Source organism: Varanus komodoensis, unplaced genomic scaffold, assembly GCF_004798865.1.
Source record: "Varanus komodoensis strain SLA01 unplaced genomic scaffold, ASM479886v1 scaffold3, whole genome shotgun sequence".
Lineage (NCBI taxonomy): Eukaryota > Metazoa > Chordata > Lepidosauria > Squamata > Varanidae > Varanus > Varanus komodoensis.
Window position 1 is genome coordinate 59585525 of NW_025335761.1, and position 22612 is coordinate 59608136.

General features: G+C 43.7%; 1 protein-coding gene across 1 annotated transcript; it reads right to left on the reverse strand.

The window, feature by feature from the left end:
• Positions 1 to 742: 742 nt before the first annotated feature.
• On the reverse strand, positions 743 to 22198 carry HIF1A (hypoxia inducible factor 1 subunit alpha). Its single transcript, XM_044436164.1, has 14 exons — positions 21426 to 22198; positions 19269 to 19414; positions 19027 to 19111; positions 16554 to 16666; positions 15051 to 15253; positions 12963 to 13069; positions 12317 to 12464; positions 9838 to 10058; positions 9381 to 9661; positions 8510 to 8635; positions 7499 to 7890; positions 6173 to 6281; positions 3714 to 3840; positions 743 to 2642 (listed from the first exon to the last, which is right to left on the reverse strand). Exons 1-14 carry the CDS (start codon positions 21472 to 21474, stop codon positions 2491 to 2493), a joined length of 2259 nt encoding a protein of 752 aa, XP_044292099.1. The 5' UTR covers positions 21475 to 22198; the 3' UTR covers positions 743 to 2490.
• Positions 22199 to 22612: the final 414 nt, after the last annotated feature.

A 22612-nucleotide genomic window follows, 5' to 3' on the forward strand; every position in this document is an offset into this window, starting at 1 on the left:
ACATTTCTTCCAAAAGGCCTTACCAAATTAGTTCTCCTGTCAGTTTTATTTCATATTTTTTGTCAATCTTAACCACTGTTGGTTTTAATTTCTTGTAAACAGCCTAGAGCCTGTGGGAACAGGGTAGTGTATAAATATCAAAAAAATAAGCCTGCCGCACATTAGGGCCATGACTTCCCCCAACTGTGGTCTAGAGGCTACATTCTTAGTCCTGTCCGAGACTGCAATCGTACACCGTTACCTAGGATAAGTCCCATTAAATTCAATGGCGCCGCCTTCTGAGTAGACACAATGGCTTGCACTTTAAGAGCAGCCTTCTGCCAGCCACCAGGACTTGCTGAACGCCTTCAGCATCATAAGATGACTACGTATGCATCAGAATGGTACATTTAGCCTTGTCACTGCTCATGGCACTTCAGGCAACTTGAGAGCCAGTGTGGTGTAGTGGTTAAGAGCATGGGACTGGGACTCAGAGGATCTGGGTTCTAGTCCCCGCTCAGACATGGAGCCAACTGGGTGACTTTGGGCCAGGCACAGACTCTCAGCCCAACCTACCTCACAGGGTTGTTGTTGTGGGGATAAGATGGAGGAGGAGAGATGATGTAAGCTGCCTTGAGCCCTTTGTAGGAAAAAGGCAGGATATAAACAAACAAACAAACAAACAAACAAACTGCAAACCATTCTCAACGAAAATCACTGTCCATACTGAAGACTCAGTGTCGTCTACAAGCACAACACTTGGTTGCAGGCCTGGTCCACATAGAGTTTATTGATGTAATAAAACAATACAGTTAGTGTTAGATCCAACCACGAAAGAGGAAAAAAGAAAGAGTAGTGGTGGGGAGGGAATCATTATACAGCACATAGAAGGAAAATAAGATGTTGTGCGACACCGTTCCTAAATAAAAAAGTTCCTAAAATATATTCAGCATTACTGAAATCTATTGTTAACAAAATAAAATAAAATGAAATAAAATAAAATAAAATAAAATAAAACAAAACACATGAATGTTAATAGCAACAAGGTGCATAAACCTCAAAACATCAAATATTACCAAGCAACTCTGTGATAAAACTATTCAACTCTGCTAACACCGCAGGATGTTTTATGATTTGCTTGAAATACCACCTCTACCAAACAGGGAAATCGGAACATTTACTTATTAGATACACAATATTAGTATGAATTTTTCACAGCTATAGGCAGGGGAGAATTTTCTCTGAGCTGGCAAAGCAACTTAAACATCGAAAACCTCTTTACTTTCCATTAAAAGAGAAGGTGTCCACATAAATTACAGAGAAAAAGCCCCGATAGATCTGGCCAGGGTTCCATCCAGTCCAGCAGATACTTCTAAGTAGATGATCACAAAGCAGGATGAAAAGTCTTTCCCTGTTGTTTGTTCCCCAGCAAAATATTACACTGCCTCCAAACACAGAGGTTCCATTTAGCTATCATCGCAAATAGCCCCATTCTTTATTCTTTTACAAAGCCATATCAACCAGTGGCCATCTCCACACCAAGGCAGAGAATTTAATGCATTGTGTGAAAAACTGCTTTGTTTTTCTGTACTGAAAATGAAACTTTGTTGGGTAAATCCATATCCTAGTATTGCAAAGGAGAGAAAAAGTTACCTACTTTCTCCAGCACCATTGATAATTTAATGAACATCCTCCTTCCCACATCATCTTTTTTCCTGAAGCCCCCAAATTGCTAGCCTCTCAAGATCAAATCCTTCTCTTCCCCTAACCACACTTGGACATGAACACAGCATTTAAGAATCCTCTTGTACAACGTGACCAAAAACATTACTCCAACATTTCTACATGATTTCACAGGCAATAAACATAAAATGAAACCAAAGGGGTGGGGGGAAATGTTTTTAAAAACTAGCTTTAGAAATGCAGAATATATTGCATGAGGAACTGCTGGCATTTTGTTTTTATTTTGTTAAGAAAATAGATTGTGCGATTGTGGCTACAAATTCACTGCTGCAAAGCAACGTTTCTTAAAAAAAAAAGTTAAGTAAAAATTGATCTGAACATCGTATAGAGGCAGAGCACAAGGTGCCTTCAGTGTGCCTAGCATCACACAACAGAAGGCTTAGACAGTTTTACTGTGATAATTTGATAGAAACTTCCTCAGTGACAAACTCCAGGTCAAAATAAAAAATAAATATTTCTTTAAAAAAGGTGCCTACATCAAAGCTGCCGTTGCAAGCGTGGTCTAAATGTACTGGATTTTGATTGTTTATGTACCAAAAATGCACCATTAGCTGAGTTACTGTTGTTAAAAAAGAAAAAAGCTCAACACTCTCTAAGTAAGAGACTGTCCAAAGTAGAAAGGGGATCAGAACCACAAACTAACTGAATTAGTGCAGTATTTGTAGCCAGGCTTCTAAAATCAGGTATAGAAAATATAAATAGACTGCTTTTAGGTGGTGAGTCACCAGTGTCCAAGAAAACAGAACGACTGTAAAGAGGGGGAAATGCTCAGTTGACTTGATCCAGGGCTTTGAGCAATTCTTCACCTTGTAGCAGATTGCGGTTGCCTTGTATGGGAGCATTCACTTCACAGTCGTAGCTCGTAAGTTGTGGGAGTCCCTTCTCATCCATCGACTGCCCTAGAAGTTTACTTGCTATATCTGAAAGGAAAGGGGAAAGGTTGTTTGTGCAATCATTCACACACAGAAGTATTCCCAAATTACCTTCGTTTCACAAATGGAAGGAAAATACATATTAGGTTTGCTAGAGACTTAATCAGTTACACCAGATATAAGGAATCTGAGTACACTGGAATTTTCTGTGGAAGCACAAAGTTAACACAGAACATTCTACAGAAGTAGAACTTAAGCTTTCTCTTAAAAATATAAAAAGCAAGCTTCTAGCCCTTGAAAAAGTATTTTATTTTTTTTATTTATTAAAACATTTTTATGCCGCCCCATTCGCCAAAGCCTCGGGGCGGCTTACAAACTTTGTATGTCTTCAATGCCTTATGTAATCACAAAACAGAAGAGTGGCTTAGTAAGATTTCTAGTATCAGTCATGGGGTTTGGCCTTTCCCATAACTAGCCAAATAGTAAAAAGGACCATGTATTTTTAAATGTTGACAGTTAAGCACATTTTTAGAGGCTGAAGAATTCAGCTTTCCCTGGAGCAAAAACTGAGTCCAGAGTTTTCTTGTTCTTTTTAATATTAGGCAGAAAAGGACATACGGTTTACTAGTCAGACAAGGGATTGCTTTAGGTCTTGGTTTCACCTTTCCTAGGATGCAATCCTATTCATGTTTAGGCCGAATAAAGTCCTACAGAGCTCCCAGATTCCCAAAGATCTGTGTTCAGCCTTCACTCCCCAAAAACAGGGTCCTTCATGAGCTCTCCCATCAACAGCAGCTTGTTCCCCCATTCTGTTCCTCGATACTGCTTCAGTCATTTATAGAGAAGATGGAAGTCACTGCTCTTTGCTTCAAGGGGCACCTCTACTCACCACCTATCAGGAGCCCTTCCACACAGGGGCCCTGATCCCAAGATTACTGAAAGCTCCATGGGACCTGAGTACACAGGCTTCCCCATTTCCTTCGGAAGTGCAAGGTTTGTGCAAGTCTGGGCGAGAGCTGCATGGGCAGAGGAAATGGGAGCACACCCAACTTGTGTTGCTTTATGGACACTACTAGAGTCGCACGGCAACATTAGGCCAACACCCACACAGACACTGACCTGAAGGTAATAGAATGACTGTCTTCGCTGCTGCCTCGTTCTGTCCACTAGGTCTGCATCCTTTCACGCGTTTCCAGGCCAGCGACACATTTGTTCCCGGACTACCCGACTGCGCCAATAGCGTGCCCTTCAAACAAAAGGAGGCTGATTTAATGGCGTCCCAGAGATATTGCATAAGTACTATTAAGACATGGGTGTAAAAATACCTTTCACTTTCAAAGTCCTGCAGAGAAGAACGCATTTAACAGGGAAGCATTTCCTTCAAAATCGAACTGTGCAAAAGTAAATTTTCTTTGTTTGGATGAGATTTCTACAGTGTAGAGGGATGGGGAAGTGAGAGACTAACAACTGACTGTCAAAGGATTGCAGCTTCATTTCCTTTCTTCCAGGCTTGTAATGGCTACTGCCTGATGGCGCACAGCATTAAAATTCAGCCTGATCCTTGAGTTTTGTCAGTCTTCCAGTCTCAGACTACGACCCTACGCACATTTACTTGAGACTCACTCCCACGTGAACATGCAGAGTCACAAGCAGTGTGTATTCTCCATCTGTCCAAATAGGAATGCTTGCTTAATATTTTGGCCAAAAACTGCAAAAAGAAGCATCTGCCGTGCTAAATAAGCCTGCATGGGGCTAAGCACTGCTATCTCAGTCTTAGCATTCCTCACCAGGAAAATGGGGTGCATTGAAACATCTTTTTGTTTAGCCTTCCTGGTGAATTTTAAGGGTTTGCTGTTAGAATTCCTGAACTACCATAACTATGATGTGGATTTGTTTTTGTAAATTCAGAGTATCTGCACAGCCCATGGATACACCTGGCAGCCGTACCTGGCTTCAGCACACTGTTCTGTGGCTGGCTCCAGTCGCTGGACATGAAGTTCTGGCAGTAGATTGTGCCAGCCTCAACCTTTGTTCTACAGAATATTTTCCAGTGGATTAGGGCCACAGAGAAGTAAATGGGAACTATTCTAGCACTTGTGTTAAAAAAGAGCACTTGAAGTTTCTATGGTGCCAAACCAATGAGGTAGTTGTTCTATTAAGATACAAATGTACCTTCACTGGTACCTCTGGGAGAAACATGAATCTTGTTATGCAGGCTGTACAGCTCCAACCCGATCCCCAATTGACCATTCTCTACTGTGGTAGGACAGGAAAAGGAACCTGTACATCAAGAGCTATGTAAATCAAAGACCCACCATGTGGGATATGTTTAAGAAATCCATCAGACATCTGAGAAATTTCCAGCTTTCCTCTTTACTGAAAAGCTTCTATGTAAACATCTCTTACCCATGTTAAAAGCAATAATTTAGGGTGAGTCTCAAAAACAATTTTTTGTCAAGATTAATTCACTTTCCTATCACAAATTTCTTAGTGGTGTGATGCACAAACACTTTAAGTTGCTGCTGTGCACTTCAAGTCTCTACCTGTTATTTACTTTTTCTAATTTATCCCCCGCCCCATGTCTGGCAAAGTTCATGAAATAAAGCAATGATTAAAATATGAATATGCAAAGAATCAATAGAAGAAATTTATTTTTAAAAGCCAAGCACATAAAGTTGCTATGAGCATGACTACCAACTGATGTAGCACAGACCGTCAAAAGCCAATGAACGATGCAGGATATTTTAACTACTCAGAAAAACACTTTTTAAAAACCTTTTAAAAACAAGAACAGCCAACTGGTGAACCTCTTGAGCAGGAATGAGCAAGTTCTGGAAACCCTCAGGTATTTTTTTGCCCTTCTCCCCAGATGCCTACTGAAGCATTCTTCTAATTTATAAACAGTTTGAAAAGGCCATCTATAGTAGCCACAGGGTTCTCAAAGGATCAGAGCTGGTTTGATTGTAGCCTAATTTTGTTTTATTCGACTCCATAGCTGGTATGGAAACATTTTCAAAGGCGGTTTTATCTGTATCCTCTCCAATCCCCCCTCCCCCCGATGCTAATCTAATTTTAACCAAGGTATGGTTAAAAAGTTTGCTCAATTTCACTCGCATTGCTTATCTTCTTGTATTTTCTGTGCATTCCCATGTAATGGCACATTCTGCTAATCAGCTTCTTAAGGAGCTCTTTCAGGAAGTTCATTCAACTCCTTCTTGCAAACAGTCACAGTGATGAGTTTGTGCTATTGGACTCACACTTGCTCCATAGCTCCTGAGGCCCTTGAATCCACTAAGCAACGTGACATTTAGTTTAGAAACTGACCATCCGTGCAGGTCCTGCTCCAGAAAAAAAGTATGTTCATTAAAAAAAAACGCCAGCATTTTCTGACACTAAAAAGGGTGTGTTGCGGGGTGGGAGGGTGTGTTATGCTGCTGTTGGAATGCTCCCTTTCATTTAAGTGGAAAACTTCATAGTGGATTAACAACAATGACAATTAGACCACATCAGAGAAATCAAAGCTCAACATTTAATTGTGCATGTAAGGGGTGGGGGGGGGGGGATCCTTGAAAACTTACAATTCCCACTGCTTGAAAAAGCAAACCGTCCTGCTCCATCTTTCGTTTTCTCTGAATATTGTGTAGCGTTATTAGCTTTGGGTTGATTTCTTCATTCGGTGCAATCGATCTATTGAGGAAAAGATTCAGGCAGTTTAATTTCTGCTCCCACTCCATATATAGGAACAAAGCCAGCTGCCTCATAGTGAGCCAGCATCTAGCCTGGTGGACTCAATATTGATTAGAAGCACTGCTGCTGCAGTTTTCCCCAGCCTGAACCCTCTGCACACACAAAATGCATTCTGCTGCCGAGCTCCACTCCCCAGTCTGCCTTACATTAGAGCAAACTGCATCTCTGCAAATTCCACAGTGCTCTCTTGCTTGTAAAAATGTAAGCTCGCCAAGGCTTAGCTCCACAGCTCCCTGTTATGTGTGATGCGACAGAAAGAAGCAACATCCCTTCCCCCCTCACTGAGTCACTTCACCCCTGAACAAAGGACTGGATTAAAGAGAGAGGAGACGCCAAAGCAAAAGGCACAGCTTTTAGACAGATCTGAGCCCTTCCTTGTAGAAATGAAGCCCATGCCTTAGAATTGTGCTCAGGTGGTATGGGAGGAGGGGGGTGAGAAAAGGAGAGAGATTATTTAGAGGAAGCAGTGGTCAGCTCAATGCATCTGATCACATACCTCCAATGGGGGTGGCCAGTGGCTTACCATCTGCTCAGCCCATTCCCTGCACTCTCCCTCCAATGCACAGCCCTCTCTTCTCTCTCCTTTCTTTCCCCACTATGGCGTGTTCATGTGCCACAAGTGGGGCTGGAGTCTTGTTCTGCATCATCCAGCCTTGCGCCAACCACCCGCGATGAGCACACAATACAAACTGTGTCCCGCACACCGCACCCGGAGTCTCGACACAACACTGAAACTGGTAAGAACTGCTCCGCTTTGGGCTTGGACAAAGTGTTAGAAGAGAAAGGAGGTGGAACAGTGGTTACTTGCATTAACAGAATCAAGCCTGGACCCAGAATCTCATGTTCCGAGTCTCAGCTTTGCTCTGAACTTGGTGGGCAGCTTTTCTCAGTTTCTGTCTGGAGACAGGGAAAAAAGCCTTACGGTACCATAAAGGCATTCTTCACAAGAGCACATGGTGTGCGGCTGCTAATAGCAGGCTTGAAAGCTAGCAGCTAGACATGCTGGTGGGGGGGGCACTCAGTCAAAAGACGTGCTGTGCTCCTTGCTGAACAGAAGTACAGCACATAAAACACAATTAACTGCTCCCCTCTGTGTAAACACATCTAGTGCATTGCTGATTTCCAGATCAAATGGACCCATGTTATTTAGGACCTACCCTTTACCCAGCGTGACTGTCAGTAAGTTTGGCGTTCCTGGATTTGACTTGTCCTTCTGCTCTATCGTGCCTTTCCCTCCTCTGGCCGGAGAGGCTGTTCGACTCGGACTCTCCGTAAACAGCGTCGCTGGGGCACTGCTGCTGTCTACAGTGACGTGAGCGGGAGCTACGAGTGCCCTTGTGTCATCCTCGTGCTTGACTGGCACCCGCTTTATTTTGTCTGGGGCAGGCGATGGCAATGGGGTGGGCTGAAACCCTGTCACTGGGGCCGCACTGGAAGGAGAGCTGGTAGAACTGTTCTCCAGAGGAGAGAGCTGGTCAAAGGAACGCAACTGGAAATCATCATCCATGGGGATGTAGGGTGCCAACATCTCCAAATCTAAATCAGTCTCCTGAAATGCAAGAACAAGAATATGTAACTGCACATTTTGACAGAAGCAAATCAAGACCGCAATTTGTTGGCAGGATTGTTCTCCACGACAAACTACTGCTTTGAAAGGGCCCCTTTGAAATGGATGGATATGGTGGGGAACAGCATTTTGAGGGGCTTGCAGAGCTGGGCTACAATATATGTGCACCAGATACAATGGTTTTATTGTTGTTTTGCATAGCTGCCCTGGGGACGCCATGGGCAGGATACATTTTAAAGTAAGCAAGCAGGTAACTAGCCACCGCCCTGAATAGCCTTATTTTCAACCCTACACTAACTCAGTCCTGCTATTTAAACATGGAGAAGCTTAAAGAGAAAATAGGCTGCACACTCAAGAGGGAAAAACCTCAAAGCAGTTCAGTGCACATGTGGATCATGCGCACTTCTAGATCACAGCCATGGCATTTCAGTCTCCTCATGTGCGTCCAAAGTTATGCCACAATGACCTGAGTGTTTCAGTTCAGTGTTGGGGAAGTATTGTTGCACATATCAGGACATGTTAACATTAATGTGTTAAGCCATCTGCCATGCCCCAAGCAAGGCCTGGAAATCACATAGCGAGTTTCAACTACTTCACTCACCTGCATAGAAAATGGGTTTTTTGACTCTGGGTCAATTGCAAAGAGCTTTTCCACCAGCTCCAGTTTGAACTCACTGGCAATCTCGTTATCCACATCAAAGCAATAGTCATTAGGAGGACTACTGGGCTGTGGAAACAACCAACACTGCCATTCAGTGACACACTCACCAATCACATGCAACAGAAGTGGTACCTATATTCACAAATTTCCCCAAAACATTAACTGTTAGAGCTTCCAATGATTAGGATGAGGCATGTCAGAAGTGATAACATGTTCAGTTTGATACATTTATTCCCATAATTTAATGACATGCTTAAACTTTTTTTTAACAAGCACATTATCACATCTCTTCTCAAATTCCACCCCCACGAGACCTTTTGCTAGAAAGAAAGAAAGAAAGAGAGAGAGAGAGAGAGAGAGAGAGAGAGAGAGAGAGAGAGAGAGAGAATCAAAGTAATAATTTGGTAGTGATGCCTTTAATTTAAAGCAGGGCATCAGATTTTCAGATGAAGAATTCTGTACAGTGCAAAATCATGGTTAACCTGCTACTCCAGAGGAGGTGAGTAAAGGGTGGGGGGAATGGCATCACCTAAGCCACCCAGGATTTCATCCGGCTGTAATGCTGGATCTAGATTTGAATCAGGCTGAAGTCCCCCAGAAAGAGGTCAGGCCAGTCTCTCTCTCTCCTGCTCTATCTCACCAAACTATTGGAAGGACAAAATGGGATAATTCCGAAGAACACCACTTTGAGCTTCCTGGGAGAAAGCCGGATACAAAGCTGACAACCATGAAAACCAGAAATGGATCTTTTATTTGTAGGTCAGTCTCCACTGAAGATCGCAGGTCTGCCCGAGAGGATCAGCTGACTAACCTCAGGTGAGCTTTGGCTGGCGCTTCCATCGGAAGGAGTGGCCGGCTGCTCTTGCGTCCGACGGATGGAAAAAGCAAGGTCTAAAGGCTCGGCACTGGGCTCCAGCTTGGACACCACCTCTCTATTGAGTGCTGGGTCAGCATTGCTACGGAGCGGTTTAGGAGCTTCAGAAGCAGGTAGTGGAGACATTGCCAAATTTATATTCTGCAATTTCTCACTGGATGAGGGGAGCATTACATCGTTATACAAAGGAACGTCATCAAACTGTTGCTCATCAGACTCTACAAAAATTAAAAGACATCATCAACCTAAGTAAGACACAGCGCAGCACAGTTTAAGGGCCTCATTAAATACAAGAGATACCAAGGGCATCTGGCAAAACATGCTACCTGTTGCTAACATACTTTATAGCTAACTTGACTGATCAGCAGGTTCTTCGAACTGAACACACACCCACCATCATTGCTGAAGTCTAACGCGATTATGGTGTCTCCGGCCGCAGGGGCAAGGTAAGTTAATGCATCTGGTTCTTTCTTAAGTTTCTCAAAGAGGCTGTTGCTGTCTTTCAGTTCAGTCTTATCAAGTATTTTGATCATTCCCATTTCCGGTGAATCCACTGGTTTCAACATACACTCAGTCTGCTGGAGCGAAAAGATCAGGTCCCCTTGAACAATGCCACTGCAGAAAAGCAGAGAACAAAACGTTAGAGAGTTGCTGCTACCCTGTAATACCCGTTTTATGACACGCTAACTTTCAGCAGAGTGTAATAAATTCTACCTTCGTGGAATTCCTTCCCGCTGAAAAACCTGCAAATATTTGCCGTAGAGGCCCTGATCACCGCAGGGATCTCTAGTAGGCTACGCAGGGCAGTCGGTTCACATGGAGAGCTAGCCAGGCCGACTGTGAGTCGATGTGCCTTCACAACCTAGAACATGTCCAGCACTCCTGCACAGCCATGCATGGCAGGGAAGACTCACTAGTGGAGGCTTTTCAGGGCACTGCTCTGCCATGACTCATCTCACTGAACAACAGGAGGGTTCTCCAGGGCGTAGGTCAAAAAGCACCGCAACACAGATGTGTGGCTCAGCCTGCACTCGGCAGTTAACACACGGACAGCACCTGCCATTACTAGCATGGCAAGGGAAATGCTCCAGACGAATGCACTGAGAGTTCATGTGGCAAGGTGGTTCGGGTGTTGGAACAGGGATCCAGGGACTCCGCATTCTAGCCCCCACTCAGCTATGGAGCTCACTTGGGGCTTGTCACAGACTTTCAGTCTTGCCTACATTGTTGCTGTGAAAATATGGAGAAAAGGGAAAAGCTGCCTCGAGTTCCTTGCAGGAGGAAGAAATATGGGGTATAAAGGTAGGAATAAAATATGAGATCTGAAAGATGCTGGGCAAATATGAACGAGTAAGCAAAACGTCATGCGCCAGGGAACATGGCTTGCACCAAGAGAGCATGTGCTGAATTAGTCATGCTGGACTCAAACTGCAGTAATGTACATGTTTTATAAGCTTACTGCCTCTCTATTTCATTTTATAGATTAGAAATTACAAGATAGCAGGTTATTTGTGGTGTAGAACATCAAGTTTAAGTGAAAAGTTCTACTTGTCCAGAACGGCTTGCTGTGACGAAGGTTTTAAATTCTGTTCCACACACAATGGATTCCAATTATTAACACCCATTTTGATACCATAGATAGAACAGACTAAAAGCATGCACACCAAGTTCTCACTATAGGCACAGCACTGTAGGAGTCCTGCTATGCTCAGCACATCCCCGTTCCCCTCTGCCCCACAACATGTGGTCATAACGCACAATACACCAGGGCATTAGACAGAAGAACTGCAAGTGCCCCCATCGCTCCCTTGAGCCTTTCCTCTCTGCACAATGCAAACTCCTGGTGTTCCGGAGCACAAGGCCTATGATGCAGAGAGGACCAGTGCCCTCTGCCTGCGAGACAGACTCCCAGGAATGGCTAGCTCTGCTACCTGTGCCGAGATAGAACAGGGCTTCCAAACCCAGGGAGGAATCTGCACGGGGGACAGCAGTGTGGCACTGTTGTTTCAAGTATTTGGAAGGCGCTTTTTAGGGTGCACCCTCATTAAGTGACATACGGAAGTAGCAGTGAGCCACATACTGAAAAGCCATCTCATCAGAACAGATGTACAGATTATTTTTGGATGCCCTTCTGCACCTTATGGCATCAGCTGAAGGCATCTGTGAAGAGAATGGTCTCCAAGGCCCTTCAAGGTCTAAATGCTCATGCGGGAAAGGTAAGAACCAAGACTTACTTTTTAAATATACATATTGCATGATTCAGATTATCTGGAGACTTTGAATGTATAAAGTGTCTTAACATAGCCTACAGAAGAATCCAAATTATGGGCTGTATCCAAGTGTATCCCTCTGTATTAGCAGAACAGCTCTACGGAGACACACTGGAGGTGATTGTGGGGTATGTGGCAGTGGGAACGCAGAGGGGGAAACTTTTGCTGCATGAATGGAAGTCCTTTGGCTTATAGCTAAATCATTGGAGTGCACACTCACACAATGAGAGAGGGGAGAATGTGTGTGTGTGTGATAGAGACAGAGAGCGAGAGAGTGCAAGAAGGAGGGAGGGAGATTGAGAGAGATTAACCAGGTAATCTGTGAGGAAAGTAGGCAAGTCCTTGTTCCATTTCTGAGAACAGACTATGCGAATGGGCAGTATACACAGCAGATTACATCTATTATGCATTCACGCAGCAGGTTTTCATGGTTTCTCCTAAAACCAAATGAGAGAATTTTGGTATCAAAGGCATCTCCACAGAAAGGAAATACTAGCAGCTATTCATACAGAAGCCAGTGTACAGGTCTACATGGGTCACTAAAACCTGACTCAGGATCCTTCACACACAGGGAAATTACCTGCACCTGACAGCAAAGCTCACCTCAAGACGTAGTTCACACACACTATACACTGTGGCTGGGAATTCTTAGTGTTGTATATAACAGTCGCTTGAGTCTCAACCCAGACGTAGCCCCCTTGCTTGGCAAGCATTCTGTACTGTCCGGTGGTCACTTGCCCTTTAGCAAACACTGCAAGCAGAAAGACACTCGCATCATTTATGCGACTGAATGGCATCTAAAATTATCCACAGTGAAAGCATGCATCACACTTTAAAATATAAGAAAAGGCGTCCTAGATCAGACCCAGAGTCCATCTAGTACAGCACTCAGTACACACAGTGGCAAACCAGATGCCCACAGGATCCCTGCAAGACGAGTGAGTGCAAGACCTCCTCCCGCCCACGCTCCTCAGCAACGGGTGTGTGCACACATGCTGCCTCTGGTAAAGGAGGGGGCACATAGCCGCTGATGGCCTCCTCCCTCATGGATCTGTCCAAGCCCCTTTTAAAGCCACCCGGACTGGCGGCCATCGCCTCCTCCTGTAGCATTGAATGCCAAAGTTTAAGTATACGTAACATGGTGCACTCCCTATACACACAATAGGTATTAGTAAGCTGCACAGAGCCCACCACTGCAACACAGATTTCATTAGGCAAGCGTGTCATTTCTAATCCCCCACCAACTTACTGTCATGATGTGTTTTTGTCAGATGATCAGAGTCCAGAGCATGATAGTATTCATATATGGAGCGACCCAGCAGTTCTTCAGGGTCATACCCTATCAGTTCTGTAATCCTTTATATAAGAGAGAAGACTATTAATGTCCATTTCCAGAAGGCTATCTGCACTTCGTGAGAGCAAATGGCTGCAAAGAAAACCACTGTAGTCCATTAACTATTAGGCCAACCACACCACACATTATCCTGACTCCATTAGTAACTAACAGCAATATCCAATGTGCGGCTGCTTGGAATCCTCTGAAGAGGCATCCAATGCAAGGCAGGACTGCCTCTACGTTTCCTTGACCCCACCCCCCGAGACATTGAGACAGCTGATTTTTGCTGACTAAATGTTTTCAACCTCCCAACATGGAGGAGAATCTGACACCTCACCAGGAGTGCCTTGCCCAGCATGTCTAGCTGAGGAATGCTGCCAGCTTTGCTTTCTAAACATGGATAGGATTGTGTCCCAACTGGAGCTGCTTCTCCACTCCTTCATTAGACACTGATAATCGGGGGGTTCCTAGATCCTCAGCATACTTATGTCTGGCTTGGTAACATGCACAAGTGTGTCTCCTTTCCAAATTATGATTTTGTCAATGATCTGCCTTGGAGGAATATGTTTACAAACAGAAATCCAACACCGACTAATTTTAAGTCTGTGACTCCAAGCATAAGTCTGGTTTACATGGTTCGTCTCAGCTTGTTCTGTATTGCGCTGCAGCCTCCCCAACACGGCATTCCCATGCAGTGAACCAATTAGCAGCTGTTTCCTCATTCCACCAAGTTATAAATTACAGCACTTTCAAATAAAGTTCCAGCAGTGAATTGAACAGGTACTTGTAATTTGGAAGGAGACTGAAAGGAACTGCATGACCAAATTACCACATCACTTGCAGACAAGATGAACAATTGTTGGTTTTTATTTAATAAATCACAAATCCCCTTTCTGTGTGAAGGCATTCAAAGTGATATACAAAAACAAATAATCCTAACTCTAACATCTGTTTTACAACTGACCTCATTTTAGGATGCTTCAGGTTGTGGAAAATTACACGAGCAATATTTTTAACATAAACTGTCTCAGTGCATATGTTAAATACAATTCCACTAAAATATATAAAATGGCATTAGCATCCACAGCATCTCTCAGATTTGTTTTAAACTGGATTTTAGAATTTAGAAGAATCATCTTTTAGTGTCACTAGCTCAAGTAAAACATTACTATTTTTAGCCACTTGATGGCAGCATTGCACAGAATGCCAATTTAGGAGGAAAAAAATACAGTTCAAATCAATCAACATTACACAGACCCGTTCTGAAGACAGAAAATTTTATTTATTTTCAATTTATATCCTGCCTTTTTCCTACAAAGGGCTCAAGGCAGCTTACATCTCCTCCTCCATCTTATCCCCACAACAACAACCTGTGAGGTAGGCTGGGCTGAGAGGCTGTGCCTGGCCCAAAGTCACCCAGTTGGCTCCATGGCTGAGCGGGGACTAGAACCCAGATCCCGAGTCCCAGTCCCATGCTCTTAACCACTACACCACACTGGCTCTAGTTTTGGTTCAGCTTCTGACAGATTTTCCCTGATACTATGCTCTCTGAATTGATACAATATTGGCTTGATCTTGATAGCAGGCTTTATGAAACAAGAAACAATTTTAAAATCAATTTTATATCACCTTTCAAATGCTGAAGGTGGAAAACTTGTGGATCCACATCAATTCACATTACTGACCAAACAGCTGAACTCTTGTATGAAGTACCATGTGAATAAGGATGGAATTAAATTTTGCCCCAGGTTAAGGAAAGGGCGATAGCTCAGCTGGTTGAACACCTGATTTCCACACCAAAGGTCCCAGGTTCGATCCCTGGCATTCCCAGGTAGGGCTGAAAAAACTCCTCTGTCAAGGGTTGATCTTACTAGGCTACATGGCATGAGCAAGTATGTGGCAGCTTCCTTTGCTCCTAGGTTAGTAACTACACACAGGCCTAACTGGTCTTCCTTCTCACTCAGAAAGCAAGAACCCCACTGTGTATTCCCAGGGCTTTACCTTTCATCGCAGTATGAGAATTTCATGTCAAGGCTGTGGCGGCTGAGAAATGTCTTGCTGTCCAAGGGAACTTCGATATTTGACGGATGAGGAATAGGCTCACAGATTAACACCAAACACGTCATGGGGGGCTTTTTATACCCACACATTGTCTGATTGGTGCAATTGTCATAGACACGGATGTGCCCTGTGCAGTGAAGTACCTGGATGTTGGAGGTTAAAAAAAAAAAGACAGGTTATTGGTTTATTCAGTCTTCAGCCAAAAGTTCTCCCAGAGCAGCTTACAAAGGAATGAAAATAAAGAGTTCCTGTCTTTTGCCTTACACTTAAAAGACACAACACAGAAGAAAAAAGTAACGAGGAGCATAGTAGTGAAAAGGAAACCTCGGGCACTAATTCTTAAGTTATGCAGTAGTTCTTACAAGGACCAGCAGGGATGAAAACAATTCAGGAAGAGGCACTGCCAAAGGAGTTGCTCTCTCTGCTGCAGCCGGAAGGAACAGCTGTTGCTCGGTGTCTGTTACCAAAGACAATGTGGCTTTGCAGCGAAACCAACGGCATCACCTTGTTTCCGTTTGCCCCCTCTGCCCCAGCCTGATGAACCAGCTGACGAGAAGTGGGTGCTGCCTAGAAGCACGCGGGCCACGGGAAGCCACTCGCCTGGAACAGGTGTCAGATATGAAACTCACAGTAGTGAGTTGTGGTGTTGGTGGACAGCAGTGGGAAGACCAGTGGATCTGGCTATGCATAGCATGGGCATGTACTCCTTCCTGTTTTTCCAGTGCTCTGTGTGTGTGTGTGGGGGGGTGCACATGTGTGTATACACATACCTGTGTGTGTTTGTGTTTCACAGCTCAGGAGAGCTGGAGTAGCACACACTCCAACTGTGGACTTAATACAGAACATACTTGCCAAAAATCAACTCAGATACAACCTGGTCATCATAGGCACAGACCAATGCCTGCGTATAGTACAGCCTTGCCCAACCAGTGTACTTAAGATGCGCCGAACCACAACTCCCAGTATTCCTGACCAGCAGTCACGTGGCCTGGGCTGATGGGAGTTGAAGTCCAAAACATCTGGAGGGTGCCAGGTTGGAGAAGGCTGGTATAACACGAATCTGAGCAGAGCAATTTTAAGAAGAAATCTGAGACTGGAAATGTGCAACCTGAAACTCCACATCTGGCATACACTGCATAGAGCTGAGGCTGGGTCTAAGCCAAAGTGAAAGAGCAGCCAAACAGGAGCTGCAAGGAACCTCACCATCTGGGTCAACACTGTTACTGAAGTTAGCAACAACAGCAAAACAGTCAAAACCTACAGATTAATAAGCAAGAGGTCTCCAGCTTGCAGTTATACCCATCTACTTTGCCCTCTTTATAGAGATGTTATTGTAATGTGCTTGAAAGGTTCCCTTGAATATGAACAAAAGCACTCGAGCAAGTCTGGACACCAACCACTCTTCTTCAAAAGCCATTGCTTTCAGATTGTGAGTATAATTACCTTCCATGTGGCAGACTTTATATTGACAGTTCTTCCTCTGCTGGTCAAAGTACACTTCATTCTGAGGAAAAAGCTGCGTTCAGTATTCTGTTCCTTTCCCTTCTTCACAGGACCTATTGCAAGGGAGAGCGACATCAATCAAGCACGTCAATTCACACAATGCTGAGCCTTGAAGACAGTAACTGAAACACACAAACACCCCAACTGCCCTGCAGAACTCTGCCACACGGAACAGCGGCAGAAACAGAATGGTAAACCAGGATTCTGGAGGCTGAATTGCATGCTGGCATGCTTCCTGTTTCCTCCCACCAGCAGGACCAGCTAACAGAAGCCCAGCATGCTGTCCAAACCTGGAATCCTGGCTTGCTGCTTCCTCTCCAACCCATAAGCATATACCAGGGTTTGCCTTTGAGGCAGCAAGAAGCCAGGGTTCTAGGTTTAGATGTCAAGCTAAGCTTCCAATTTCTAGGTTAGTCTAGCCATTTGCACTGGCAGGAGGAGCCAAGCAGTAGCAAAGGGCTGTGTGCACCAGCCCGTAGCTTGGTCAGGATAAGCCTGAGTTCTCCAGAATCCAACTTACAGCTCCATGAAAATGAGCTAGCAGCAGCCAAACATACAAGCAGAGTTCACAACACTGTCCATGGTTTAATACTTCAATCAATGCTAGAACCTAGAATGTGCCAGGGAATGCCCCCGATCCTATCAGCACTGCATCCTGTTAGAACAGCTGGAGCATCCAGTTTTGGCACAGCTGCATGGGATAATCAATAATGATGATCAATATGCCACCTTCAGAAAACGCCACAATTAAGTTAGAAGTAGCAAACGGCACTGGAGACGGGTGCTTAATTCAGATAAAGGGTTTACCAACACAAAGAGAGGATGGATTAACAGACTAGCATCAAAGTCTTGGTTTAAGAGGCTGGTCTCCTTGAAAACACAACAGAAGAGGGAGAATTTGGTTCAACATGTTTGCACTCTCTTGTGCTCTCATGAATGGCAAACAAAGAAAATACTGGGGCAGGTCAAACCAGATTGATTTATATTTATGCTTCTCCAAGTCCATGCAAAGAACAGATCTGTCACTGAGATAGATAATCCACCTTGCAAAACTGGGAACACAATGCAGAACAGACAACTGACTCACAATTGCTCAGCATCTCCAGCACCACAGAGTGATCAGTAAGTGATGCTGCCTCAATTAGTTTGTGCCAGATAACAGCAGTATCAGTATTTCTGAGAGGCAAGTATAACATGCCACTCCTGTTACACTGCAAGGCCACTGTTCCAAGGGCAACTCCTCCACAGGGTTGTCCCATTGCAGAGCGTGCTGTACTGGCTGAAGTCAAAACACGTATCATGCACCACACGGGCTATATATCCACAGTTGCACTGACACAACAGTGTGGTATAGTGGTTAGGGTCCTGGGCTGGGACTCAGGAGTTCTGGGCTCTAGTCCCTGTTCAGCCAGGAAGCTCAGTGGATGACTTGGGCCAATCACTGACTCTTAGCCCAACCTACCTCATAGGGTTGTTGTCAGGATAAAATGGAGAGGAGGAGGCAGATTATGTAAGCCACCCTGGGTTCCTTGCAGGAAAAAAGGCAGGATATAAATATAATAAACAAACAAATAAGCAAACTGTAGTTCCACATCCCCAGTGCTTCATTAGCTGACACAGGAGCAGGCTCGGATCGGGCCAAGAAAAAAAATATTGACAGGTATTTTACGTTCCCAGAACTTGGTCATGTGCTCAACAGACCAAGGACCTTCTTTGTGCATGGGGCCATGGACATTTATTAATCTGCTTTTGGAGGGGAAAGAGTTGCGCCAATTTGGCCTGTAAGCAAACAGTGTTGCTTGCAGAAGACCAATTCTGTTTATTTCCATTCGCAATTATGTTATCTCAACCATCCTATACAACATGTCCAGGAGGCATGATGTAACTACAATGCACATATAATTCAAGTGAGATAGTCAATGATACAACAAGACCAGCAGCTGTGAATTATACATCAACATATGACACCAGCTGAAGTACTTTTTATTCACCTCTGATGGCTTGGGGGATATTGGGAGCTGTAGTCTGGAGGGCCCCAGGTTGGGAATGGCTGCCGTAGAGGCTGGCGCACCGGGCCCTTTTCACACCATCACGCAAAAAGATGGTCCTTGACTGGGTAAATATGTGAACCACGCCTCAGTTTCTACTAAACACATACATTAATATTTTAAAAAATAAAATATATTTAAATCCTGCCTTTCAGGATGCAAACTCTCACAAGGCAGCTTACAACAGTCAGAAAAATACAAAAAATTAACATGTTTGTAAAGTAGGCTTAGGTGCTACAGAATTAATTTAAATAACCTGGTTAAATTAATCAAGCTGATATTTAAATTATTAGTAGCAGCAAGCAGACAGCTAACTGGAGCAGCCATGAGGCCTGAAATCAAAAGCCAGAACATTTCTCTTTTACCATTCCTGTGGGTGAGCATCTCTCTTAGCTCTTCGTGGTCGCATGGATGAGTGAAATCAAACACACTGTGTCCGGTCAGCTCAAACTGTAAAAGAAAAGGAAAGCTTAGTCTACTGCAGGGTATAAAACACTGGACATACTCCAAGTGCAGCGCTTTTAGATCAGTGGGACTTTGGCACTTTGGGGCTTTGTAACTTCAGTGGTTCTAGCCAAAGCAGTGGGAAGAATGGCAAGTTTCCTACCTGTGTGAGTCCCATACATTTGTTCACGTTTTCAGACATATAAATCATGTCACCATCTTCTGAGAGAACCATGACAAATCCATCCAGAGCTTTCAAATAAAAGCAATTGAGCTGTGTCTCAGTTTCGGCTTCTGTTTCCAGGTCACCTAGAAGAGACACCACACATTAGACAAACACGGAATGTCACCAGGGTTCCTGTCCACTCCTTAGCTCTGATCATCGCTGTACAAAAATGATACAAAGATCTTGATAAAAATAGATTGAAACTTAGTGCTGATCCAACACAAGTGTTAACAAAACTTACACAGAAGCTTCACTGGAGATCTTATTTATGCAGCTTTGCTGACTACCTAATCAGAAGACTCATAATGCAAGTTGCACTGTCGAGTTAAACATCTAAAACCTACAAGCATACACAATACACAACCTTACTTAACCTTTTCAGACTGATGAAGAACATGATAAAAATCTAGTCCCAGAAACCTGATACTTATAAATCCTCTTAATCTACAGGTATCTTTTCCCCTTTCCTTTCAAAGAAACTCATTTATTCCATTGAAATTAAAAATGTCCTTTAAAAAAAAGACCCTATGCTTATATTTGCCCCTTATATATCCAAATTGTACTATGGCTGTTCTTCTGTTATAAATAGAACGTTTTAGATTTAAAGGGCCCTGAACACAAACCACACTAGAACCTCCCCACAAACTGCATATTAGCGAAGTTACAAAGCATTAAGTCTATGGCTACTGTTGAAGTTTAATGTAAGCAGACTCTACAGAATATCCACAAACTGTCAGTGCCAACAAGACAGCGTGCTCATCTCCTGGTTGATATGCAAAGCTCTAGAGTAATGTTGGAGGACCAGTATTATAATTATTTGTATACCAGTGTGCAAGATGCTTAACACAATGAAAAAGGACAAGCCCATACCACAAGGAGCTTAGTAATGTAAGAATTTGTTTTTGCCAAGTCATAAGCCATGTGTAATTTGGGAGTGCACCTTGACCCAGAGTTATCTCTGGAGCTCCAGGTAGCTGTTGTGGCAAGGAGCGCTTTCCACCTGCTTTGGCTGGACCACCAACTACATCCTTAGCTGGATGAGCAGAGTCTGCCACAGTGACCCATGCTCTGGTAACCTCCCAAGTGGACTCCTAACCATCGTTTGTTAGCATGGCTGGGTTCAAACAACACAACCCAATTTTCAACAACAATCCATAATTCAATGTCAACCCACACACAACCCTGAGTATGGGCTATTGTGTCATCTTGAACGCAGTCAACTGAACTGATTACACTGCTGTTTACATTAGCTAAGTTAAAACATTAATTATAGCCTCAACACTCCAGAATCTAGAATAAGCATCACTCCAGTCAAGTTTACAGAACTAGTAAAAGTTTGTGTAGGAAAGGAAACAGTTGAAAACTAAGGAAACAGACAAGCCAAGGAAACAAAACAAACCAGCGAAACAGTTGAAAAAATGAAAATACATCATAAGGACTGATAATGACAACATTACAATGCTGTCTGTTCTCTATTGTGTAAATAAATAAGTTTAAAAAGTAATGGACACCTATGGTACCCTTAAGTTCTCTGGGGAAGTCCCCACCATGACAACTGTTTGCTCTGTTGGATGAGAACATGTGCACAAACTTTAGGTTTTTCAGGTATAGCTGTGAAGTACCCCCAGCGGCTGGGAAACAGGGACTTCAGAAAGACAACCAAACCTTTGAAAAGCCTAGTTTATTTTGCTTTGAAGATTAAACAATTAGGAGGCGATTAAGAACAAGTCATCCTGCATCTCAGCCATGCTATAAAAGAGCAGAGTTTTAGTGTGATACTGGTAGCCCACTTTTCCTCCAAGGCCTGTTTAACTTCAGTAAGGATGCGACTCCAGGTACCTTAATACTATGCAAGCTAGCTTGACCTTTGAGCGCCACCAGTGTGAGACAAAACTCTTAGCTTTCCCCCTGCAAATAATTTGAAGAAATTACCCCGCTGAACCAGTGGCGGGGTGGGGGGGAGCAGCTGCTAGGAAGTGCTGCAGCTTCCGATCACTGCAACACAGAGAACAACATGTTTATTTGCTGACTGCTGCAATTGGTTACTTTTCACCCATATTCAGATTCCTTTATAATCCCTCTGCAAACTCTCACCTGCATCAAGCAGTTTTCTCATGCGCAGGTAACTGATTGTTAGCCTCATAATGGAGGCTTTGTCAAGATGCGAGCTCACATGATGGGGAAGAGGCAACTGGTGAGAAAGTTCATAGAACACCTCAGACTCTTTACTCCTTCGGCATCTGGCTGCATCTCTGGACTTCTCCTTTCTGCGTTCTGAACTAATCCTATAGGAATAAAGATAACATTTATATTAAGACCCATACATATAACCGAGCAATGCTAACAATATTGCATAATAGATGTGAATCCTGATTATATCTTCTACAATTAGTGTCACATATACAAGTGAAGACCTATCACAATTCTTCCACAATACTTCCATGTTCATTCCCCCGCATTCTCTCCATCCCACTTCACATACACACAAACTAATCATAGCTGTGGTAAACATGTTATTCTTATGCATATGTAACATTCACATGGTCTCATAATAGCTGACACTGCAAAAGTAGTGTTTCCGCCCATTTCCACAGAATTGCTTCCTAGCAAAAGCACATAGCTGCATCTGCCCCCTGACCTTAAGCAAGATAATTCTTCAAGCTTTTGAACAGTAAGCATCCTCGTCAACATTCAAGACCAATATCAAGGAACAATTCATTTTTGTCCATTCTACTGGCTGTGTAAGTAAACTGTCAAACTTTCCCACCTTCCTGCACATCTTCAGATCTACTGTGCAGTTTCCTAGCTGCACCATAAGGGTCCTGAACCATTATCCAAAAGCTGGCTTTGACTTAGAAAACAAGCATGCTGATAAGAATGCAAGAAGAGCCACTGAATCCAATCAAAGGCTTTGCTAGTCCAGCTTTCTGTTTGCACAATGGCCAGATGCCTACGTGACGCCACCTACAGGACAGGGATGGTACAGCACCCTCCCCTGCTTGTTTTCCCACAGGAACATAGCATTTCCATTATCGGTATACCAATGATGATCATCTGGCACATTCTGGCAGATGCCAACCATTCCCTTGTTGGGTTCAATAAGAGCAATCATTTACAATTAATGGGTCTTGATGTTACACGTGTTGCTGATTCTACATCACTGCTGGTTATACATATATGTTTAGTTGTGGAAATGACTGCCCAAGGGAATCCACTAATTTAAACCACTACATTGCCAGTAGGAAACAGCAACGGCAAAACTCTCCAGTTACAACCTATTA

Coding starts and splice junctions, on each gene's coding strand:
- HIF1A (XM_044436164.1), bottom strand. CDS start 21,474: ATGAGGCTAACAATCAGTTACCTGCGCATGAGAAAACTGCTTGATGCA. Junction 19,112..19,268: donor AATGTATGGGACTCACACAG/GTAGGAAACTTG, acceptor TTTCTTTTACAG/TTTGAGCTGACCGGACACAG. Junction 13,070..15,050: donor TTCTCATACTGCGATGAAAG/GTAAAGCCCTGG, acceptor TCTTATATAAAG/GATTACAGAACTGATAGGGT.